This window comes from Ceratocystis lukuohia (assembly GCF_044167205.1).
Source record: "Ceratocystis lukuohia strain C4212 chromosome Unknown Supercontig7_pilon, whole genome shotgun sequence".
NCBI classification, from domain to species: Eukaryota; Fungi; Ascomycota; class Sordariomycetes; order Microascales; family Ceratocystidaceae; genus Ceratocystis; species Ceratocystis lukuohia.
The window spans coordinates 1049989-1058937 of record NW_027263526.1 but is presented as its reverse complement, the minus strand read 5'-3'; the positions used below and the strand labels follow the sequence as shown (position 1 = coordinate 1058937).

The 8949-nt window shown below is 49.6% G+C and overlaps 4 protein-coding genes across 4 annotated transcripts; 2 read left to right on the top strand and 2 right to left on the bottom strand.

Moving 5' to 3' along the window:
- Positions 1 to 1913: 1913 nt before the first annotated feature.
- On the top strand, positions 1914 to 3906 carry HOO65_070213 (putative aldehyde dehydrogenase-like protein; the record flags this gene model as incomplete). The annotated part of the gene is made up of 3 exons (XM_071004951.1): positions 1914 to 2020; positions 2104 to 2254; positions 2320 to 3906. The coding sequence occupies 3 exons, from the start codon at positions 1914 to 1916 to the stop codon at positions 3904 to 3906; spliced, it is 1845 nt and encodes a 614-aa protein (XP_070856931.1).
- Positions 3907 to 3992: 86 nt separating this feature from the next.
- Positions 3993 to 5964, bottom strand: HOO65_070212 (ATP-dependent RNA helicase ded1; the record flags this gene model as incomplete). The annotated part of the gene is made up of 6 exons (XM_071004954.1): positions 3993 to 4228; positions 4358 to 4810; positions 4865 to 5290; positions 5360 to 5553; positions 5620 to 5831; positions 5908 to 5964. The coding sequence occupies 6 exons, from the start codon at positions 5962 to 5964 to the stop codon at positions 3993 to 3995; spliced, it is 1578 nt and encodes a 525-aa protein (XP_070856930.1).
- Positions 5965 to 6447: 483 nt separating this feature from the next.
- Positions 6448 to 7600, bottom strand: HOO65_070211 (Pre-rRNA-processing protein IPI1; the record flags this gene model as incomplete). Its single annotated transcript, XM_071005080.1, has 3 exons — positions 6448 to 7349; positions 7418 to 7490; positions 7553 to 7600. The coding sequence occupies 3 exons, from the start codon at positions 7598 to 7600 to the stop codon at positions 6448 to 6450; spliced, it is 1023 nt and encodes a 340-aa protein (XP_070856929.1).
- A 423-nt stretch (positions 7601 to 8023) lies between these two features.
- HOO65_070210 (Roadblock/LC7 domain protein) lies at positions 8024 to 8552 on the top strand (the record flags this gene model as incomplete). Its single annotated transcript, XM_071005188.1, has 2 exons — positions 8024 to 8371; positions 8454 to 8552. The coding sequence occupies 2 exons, from the start codon at positions 8024 to 8026 to the stop codon at positions 8550 to 8552; spliced, it is 447 nt and encodes a 148-aa protein (XP_070856928.1).
- Between the last annotated feature and the right edge of the window lie 397 nt (positions 8553 to 8949).

Below are 8949 nucleotides of genomic sequence, written 5' to 3'. Positions count from 1 at the left end.
CTAAGACGTCACAAAAAGTAAGCCTAGAGTGAAGTGTGCAGTCGTGCCTGGAGGAACAAAGTCCCTTCGTGGATTAATCAGCTTGTTTGGAGCCTCCCGGGCTGCGGAAAAACTAGACATGCTCTCTCCTCAGCACCATGCAGCAAAGCAGATGCATAACGGGTAGATGGCTCAAGTTTTGGCATGTTGGCTGCTTGGCATACTTTTCCACCTCCTTTTCAGGGGAGAGCAGGGGGAAGGGGGAGGGGGAGGGGGAGGGGAGGTGAGGCAGGCAGAAGAACAACCACAAAATGCTGTCGCTGCATTAGCGATGACAAGACCGGACTTAGCTTAACCTAGAAATACACCATCGCCATCAGCTGGAGGACATTGCTTCGTGTCCCTTTATCCCGCCTTGATCCCTTTGGCATCCCGTATTTCTGGGGGAGGGAGCGTTGTTTTACGGCTCTACCTTGGCGCGTGAGCCTGCACGAAGCACCCTACGAACCCATGATCGAGACACACAATATCGTGGAGGCCTTGGTGTGTGGTCTTGTGCTCTGAGAGGCCGGTCGCGTATGGTTACAGCGGCCAAGCCAACAAGCTCAGCCCCTGTATGAACCTGTACCTGGCGCTACAGCCAGATGAAAAGTAGCACAGGCTGCGGTGCATATTGCCTGAGTTTATTTTCCAAGCCTTCATTTTCCCATGCATAACGTGTACATAAATGAGTGCCAATATCATCAACATCACATCATGTCCCCCCCCAACTCATCACCGTTTTGCCGGCCCGCATGCACATGCCCTCCCTTGCAACTAAACCACCCCCTGTTTTCTGCTGACAACTTCTCCTTTTTAGCTCACCGTCTGGCTGTCCTGACTGCTGAACTAAAACGTGGCTGAGTTACGAATCGTAAGAAACGCGGCGGCAAAGGCTTGCGTGTATTTAGGGTTGGTAACCCACATATAGCGCTATCCACAATGCGGGTTTTATTTAAATTTCTTGCCGAGCGGCTCGGTAGCTTAGATCTCTCCGTAAAGATACTTGTCCGGAGTCCGCGCTTTTTTAGTTTTCTCTTTTTTTAGAACGAGAGTAAGAAAGAAGGGACAAAGCTCAGCGGACGTGGCATGGGTTTTGGTGTGGTTGGGCGGCCCTCTCGGTTCCAGAAATAGGCTAAGCTTGGAGAGAAATACAACAGAAAAGCCCTCCCCCCCCCTTCCCTGAGCAGAAACTTGGCACGTCCAGTTTGATCCAACACCACCAAACTTGCTAGGCAAGTCTTAGATTCGTGGCCTGGAGATCGCCGCTAAGTCATCTCAGGCAACCTGATACCTGAAACGTCTTGAATCTGGACTGAAAAAAAAAAAAAAAGAAGACAAGAAGAACACAATGTAATGGCTGTCACTATAGCCTGTGTAGAAAATCGTTGCCTGACCTGTCCATCCCATGTCCCAAGCTTCCAACTTCGTCTGATGTCCTTTTTCTTTTTTTTTATGATTTTTTTCTTCTAGTCTGTTTAATGGCTTCTCACAACGTGGCCGCCTCAGTTTGCATTGACTAGAGTACTTTCATAAGGCCCAAGTTTGTAGGAGCTCTGATGAAGATAGTAATGTCCATCCCAGCACTCAGAAATGAAGCTTGCAGATCGTCGCAGACCATCTGGCAGCAGCTGTCAGCGGCTCATGACGGGCGCCACATTTCGCGCCACACCTAAGTAAGCAACTTGGCGTCGAAAACACGCGATACTAACTAAACAAGCTTCCTCCTCTTAAGCTAACAAGCACCGCTAGCACGTACTTGCCATTGTAGCTTATAACAACAACACCAGGGCCAATGCTTAAGCCCGTCTTTGTAGCATTTCAATTCAAGCTAGGTAGCTGCGCTCTATTTTCTTCCTTTTTTGCAAGATAGACATAACACCCAACTACGAGCTATGGACGCCGTCCCAGGCCCCGTCCTTGCGAACCCGGCGCGGGATTTCATCTTCGCCCTAGGCGAGGCTGTCCGGAATTGGCTTGAAACAAACTTTCCCGGAATTCGGTGAGTCTTCCTATGGCGAGGCCTTCCCAGGCTTCATAATAATCATTGGAATGATGCCATTACTTACATGTGGCTGCCCTTAGTTTCGAGCTCTTCTCCGCCATCACCGGCACCTTGTTCGCTCTAGTATGCATGTACTTGCTTGTATCTGGCGAAGAGGACCCGATTCGCTACCGGGTCCCGCCCCCCAAAATGCCGTCACAGGACCGCACAGTAGACGAAACAACTATTGTGGTATGTAGCCTGCTGCTAACATGATCCATGAACCACACATCTAGCTAATGCACTATCTGAAACAGGCACCTGGAAGCACTGCTATCCAATGCTATGCACCTGCTACCGCACAGTTTCTTGGTTTTATCAACCCCTCTACCTCTGCTTCCATTGATCGGGCTATCGAGTCTGCCACCAGTGCCCAAAAAGTCTGGGCTAAGACTACCTTTAGGCAGCGCCGCGCAGTCATGCGCACTCTTTTGCAGCACGTGCTTGACAATCAGGAGCAGATCTGCCGCATTGCCTGTCTTGACAGTGGCAAGACTATGCTGGACGCTCAGCTGGGCGAGATCATGGTGACAGCCGAGAAGCTTTCGTGGACGCTGAAGCACGGCGAAGCTGCTTTGACGTCGTCGAGACGCCCAACAAACCTGCTCCTTATGTATAAGCGCAATGAGGTGCGGTACGAGCCGCTAGGCGTCGTCTCGGCCTTGGTCTCCTGGAACTACCCGTTCCATAACTTCATTGGCCCTGTCATCTCCGCCCTGTTCGCTGGTAACTCCATTGTTGTCAAGGTCTCTGAGCAGACTGCCTGGAGCTCCATGTACTTCACCAACATTGTCCGTGGCGCGCTTGTCGCTCATGGCCACGATCCCGCTCTTGTGCAAACCGTTGCTTGCTGGCCTGCAGCCGCAGGGCACCTGACCTCGCACCCAGGCATCGCTCACCTGACCTTCATCGGCTCCAAGCCCGTGTGTCACCAAGTCGCTGCAGCAGCAGCCAAGTCATTGACGCCCCTCGTTGCTGAGCTTGGCGGCAAGGACCCCTTCATCGTCACGGCCTCGGCAAAGCGTGACCTTGACCGCATCGTTGAGATTGCCCTGCGAGGCACATTTCAGAGTGCTGGCCAGAACTGCATTGGCATTGAGCGCATTATTGTCGTGCCAGAGCTCATGGAAGCCTTTGTATCCAAGGTTACGCCTCGTGTTAAAGCCCTGCGTCTTGGCCCAGAGGCTGATATTGGCGCTATGATATCGGACGCATCGTTTACACGTTTGGAGGGCCTTGTGGCTGATGCTGTTCTTAAGGGTGCTACGTTGGTGACTGGTGGAAAACGACATGTCCACCCCGATTACCCCAAGGGCCACTACTTCCAGCCTACTCTCCTCGTCAATGTTACCCCGGACATGAAGATTGCAAATGAGGAATGCTTTGGTCCCATAATGACTGTTATGTCTACTCACGACTCCTCGGCCGAGTCCATTCTAGCCGTTGCCAATGCCCCGGCCTTTGGTCTCGGTGCTTCTGTCTTTGGAAAAGAATCTGATCCTGTGGTCCAGGCGGTAGTTGATGGCGTGCGATCTGGAAATGTTGCTGTCAACGACTTTGCTACGTTTTATGCCGTGCAGCTTCCCTTTGGTGGTGTTGGTGGCTCCGGGTACGGGCGGTTCGCTGGTGAGGAGGGACTACGTGGTCTTTGCAACGCCAAAAGCGTGTGCGTTGACCGTATGGCTTGGATGGGCGTTCGGACTAGTATTCCGCCCAAGGTGCAGTATCCCGTCGCTAATCAAGACAAGAGTTGGGCTTTTGTGAAGGGGATTGTTGAGATGGGATACAGCTTGACTGTAGGGCGGATGATGGGTGGTTTGGCTACTATTATTAAGAACATGTGAACATGCAGAATAGTTTAAAAAATAGGGCATGTTATTTATCTTCGTCTTATGTAATACTCTGGTCGTGGTGCCTTGTCTAACTGATCCTACCAAGTATCATCGCTGATATTGTTAGAATCGAACTCCAGCATCGGCGGATCCTGGAACTCGGGATTCCATAAGTTTTCCTTGGTCATGCCGTCAGGTAAATAGGTCATTAGAAAGTCTGGCACTTCTTGGTCTGTTTCCAAAAGTAGACGGGCTAGTTTGGGGGCAATATCAGTATCACGATCAGTGAACAGCGACGAGGCCACGCCGCGATGACCAATGCGTCCAGTACGTCCTGGAGATGGTGTTAGCAAAGGTCCTAGTATTCTGTATCTTTTTTTGGGGGGGGGGGGGGGGGTCTGGGAAGAAAGAGTTTGAGACTTGCCAATCCGATGAACATATTCCTCAATGCCTCCCTCAGTACCACGGGGGAGATCATAGTTGATAACGTGCATGACGTTCTTCACATCTAGACCACGGCCAGTTAGTGCAGTCGCGATCAAGACTGGCAAGCGGCCGCTGCGGAAACACCGAATTGCATGCTCTCGCTCCACCTGTGTGCGGTTCGCATGAATCGTAACGCACGGGACACCCAGTGAGAACAAGATGCCATCCAACTTGTTAGCTTCAGCCTTCGAGTTGACGAATATGATGGTTCGCACGGCGGGCATGCTCCGCAAAAGGTCAATCAGGGCCTGGTTCTTTTTGTGGCGCTCAGCTTGTATGACGACTTGACGAATATTCTGCACAGTGCTGCCTGTTCGGCCAACGCGAAAACGAATATGATCCATGGAAAGATGCCTGAGAGCAATATCCTCGATTTGAGGGGGAAACGTAGCTGAAAACATCAAATAGCTCACGTTGCCAGCATCCTGCTCTGTTGGCTATTGTTAGGGTTGGTCTTGATCTTGAGAAACAGTACGACACTTACCTCCACATACCATGACCTGACGTAGCTGGTCCTCCCAGCTTTCAAGTAGCATATCATCAGCTTCGTCAATGACCATGTACCTCACACGGGAAAATTTCAGTACATCACGCCGGTGCATGAAGTCAACCACGCGGCCGGGAGTTCCGACGAGAAGTTCACACCCACGGCCGAGGGAGTTGAGCTGTGACAGAACAGGAGCTCCACCATATACAGCAGCGGGGCGTATCCTAGTGCGGTAGCAGAATTTGCGAGCTTCATTGAAAATTTGAACGACCAACTCGCGGGTAGGAGCGAGGATGACAACTAGAGGCTCGGCTGTGACGTTCGTAGGGTCGTTGATAGCAGGGCGTGGGGCGGCCCAGCGACTGACTTTTCCCATCAACTTGTTGATGATGGGAATCAGAAAAGCAGCGGTCTTTCCGGAGCCTAGAGCCAAGTTAGGTAAAGTACATACATTAATGTGATGCATTCGAGCTAGGCAAATATGTAACTTACCAGTCTGAGCAATGCCCATGACGTCCCTATTAAGATGAACAGCAGGTAGAACAAACTTTTGAATGGGAGTAGGTATGGTGTAACCCATCATCTTGATGTTTTCAAGCATAGCAGGGTGAAGTCCTGCGTCCTCGAACTTTTCAATTGGTCTAATTGGGTTCTCACAGTCTTGGGAGACCTTGATATTGTTCAACCTACAAGAGCATACTTTTAGCTACATGATTTCCTCCCGCAAAGATCGGTTCTCGGAAGAGACTTACCAGTCAAAGTCATCACCCTGGGGGGCAACACGCTCCTCTGGGGCACCAAACAACTCTACCTCAATCTCTGGAAAAGCGGGTGCCAGGTCACCCACCTCTCCATCCCATTCGTAGACAGTTCCAGCATGACCCCATGTGCAGTCTTCATCATTCTGGGGTTCTTCTGTCTCCCAAGAGCTTCGTAGCTCCGGGTCATCTTTTATGTCAAGGCCCTTGAATACAAAATGGGAGAGTAAGCAAAAGCCTAGCAAGTTTTCAAGGTTCAAGGGTATATCTTTGAGGACTCACACTCAGATCAGGAGTCTCAGACCATCGGTTTTCCACATTAGGATCATCGACTCCCATATTAGCGACTTTAGAGATGAGATGTGATGGGGAATAAGTAAAAGGAAGTGGAAAATGGACAGTAGTCACAAATGCTAAATCTAGCTGTGAAATTGGGAGGGAAAAGAAGAAAGAGATTTCTCAAGAAAAGGGAGGGAGAGGGGAAAATGAAGAAGATGGGAGGTTTGAGGGTGGGGGTGTTCTTAACTAGCAATTGCCTACTTTACATGAGAGTGTACGTATTTGCTTTCCTGTAACTAATAGGCAACCTTCCTATTCTGGCTTTTCTATCTTAAGTCAATTGGGGGGTGACCAAAGTTTGTGTTTGTCGTTACCTTTATTGTAGTGCTTGTTGTGTTTGTGTAACGAATATAGTCTCAACTTCACTAGCTCGCCACTCTATCAACTGGGCCTGGGCCATCCGTACATAATACTTAGTACTTGACCTTTTAGCCACATTCAAATTCCAAAGCAACGCTGATATTCACAGTTTCCCATTAACGCCTACCACAGACTATCAAGATCTAAGCCCTCGCTACCGCCAGACATGTCAAAGCCCTTCATGCCATCCTCGATAGCCTTGTCCAGTTCTACAGCTGCCCTGCCCGGAGAACCGCCCTCCTTTAATGCCATGGAATTCCCAACCCCTATTAGCCCAAAAAACCTTCTCTTGTAAACCCGTTGCCTTGCCTCCCGGTCGGTATACATTTCACCGTCTTCATCTGTACGCTTGCCAAACATATTGAGGTAGGCAAATGGTTCTGGATCGCGGGGCACACTGTATAGTGTATCCCAGTAGCAGTTCTTTTCCTTTTCCTTTTGGGGCTTCTGGCCTAAGCCAACTTGCACAAACCTAGCCAGTGCTAAAATTTGCTTGGAGTATGACAGGTTATCTTTGGCTCTCATGGAAGATCGGCCTTGGGTCCAGCCACTATTGCCCGCAGTTGACCAGCCCATGATGGCACAGAAGCTGTTGAGCGTTTTGACCCAGCCGCCAGGGCAGCATACTACTTCGTCGGCAGCGACTTCAAGTAACCATGCTAAGATCTCGAGTGCGTCGTTGCTTACCTTGGCCGAGACGTGCGTCATGCCAGCGCGAACAAACATGATGGTCTTCTCTGCGTGATTGCGCACGTCAGATGCCGGAAGACAGCGCAATAGCTTGATCAGCTGGGTGCGCACGCCACTTGAAAGATCGCAAATGAGCGGAAGAATCTTGATTAATAGGGCGTAGGTGCCGATAGGGTTGTTCGGCGGCGTAGCAGATAATTGTGTAGTGAGATAAGACAGACACTCTTTTCGCTGTTTGTCAGATTTGGATGTTGTCGCTAGAGACAGTTGGTGCTTAAACTGTTTTACGGCGTCTGGGGCGGCTTCAGATATGGACTGGTGGCCCATTACAATAGCTAGGCGAAGTAGAACATGTTAGTGGTTTGGGCTTGGAACGCACTCATGACACAGTCTTGGTACTTACATTTGGACTTGAAGCCAGTGTTTGTGAAGTTGGCGGCCTTGGCTTTCTCCTTGCCGACCTTCAGCTTGGTTTTCTGTAAGATAGTTAGCAATCGAGTTAGATGCATCACAAGCACCAGAGAACCAACAAGCCCACCTGAAAGTCCTTCGCCTTTTCTCTCTTTTTCTTTGCGCTAGAGCCCATTTTTGCGGTAGTTCGATGAAGACTTAGATTTACGAATTGCAATCAATTAATATAGAGCAGCAAAACCCAAGTATGACACAGACCTGCTCTTTATTATAATCTAGACTGTCGCAAGCGCTGCCACAGGTTGGAGTCGTTGAGCTTTGCAGAAAAAAAAGGCGGTCTGAAGAGGCAGAATTCGGACCGCCACACTTTGCAAGGGTTGCGCCACAACCTTGGCCTGGCCTTGCGTCAACTGAGACTTTGATGGCACTGAAGTCAAGCCAATCCCACCTTGGTTAGACTTGGTACTGGCTTGTTTCTATATAACTTAGGCCTTTTTAACAACTGGCCAGCTATGGCGGAACCGATGCAGGTACGGAAATCACAGCTTATACCACACCCACTAGATTGATCGCAAGCCTAAGGCTAACTTTATTTACGATGCAGCAATCTTCTAGTAACGGCCATGACACTCTTGATGAGGCTCTGGCACGCCTTTCTAAGAAGCCTGGCGTCAAGGCCACCATTGCGCTAGATCGCGTGAGTGGGGCTATCTTGAAAACCAGCGGCAACACCGCCTCGCTGCGTCCGGCCTCGTTGCGTAGCCGGCCGCCCACCGATGGCTCTGAAGCATTACCGACAACACCGACGACAGAATCCGCAGCTAACGGCGCGTTTTCGATCCCGAGTGCACATGATATGGAGATGCGAGGCGTTGAGCACTATTCTGCGTTAGTATGGGCGTTTGTGAACACGGCAGGTGCCTTGGTGAATGACCTAGAAGCTGAGGTGAGTTGGGGTTTGTATTATTTCACGTGAATATGGTACCATCTTGAGTTCTTGATATTGACTGGACATGACTACGATATAGGATGAACTGAAGCTACTTCGATTGCGCACGAAAAAACAAGAGCTGGTCATTGTGCTACATCCAAAGTACCTCTTAATTCTTGTTCATGATACCCCCTAGGCCTAAGGTTTCCTCACTAGTGCTCGGTTAGATGGCTACAACTTTTTTTTCTCGTTAAAAACTCTATATCGCTACTTGGCTGCCAGACATCTACCACAATATTGATCAATGCGATGGAAATTATGAATATTTGCTACTATTCCAGCCACCATGGAATTGCCATACTGATACTGGTAGGTATGTATAAACCCTAAATATACGGCTAGTAAGGGTTATAATAGATCAGTTGAATGTCCAAGTAGAGATGAACGTTAAGGCATTTGAACTCGTGCCTAGATTTTCTTTCTTTCTTCTATTATCCTGCTACATTGTCAGTCGACTAAGAATGCTCAGACAAAGAAGAAAAGAATGAAATATGAAGGGGAAAGAGGAGCCCTACACAAGGAGGTTATTGGGC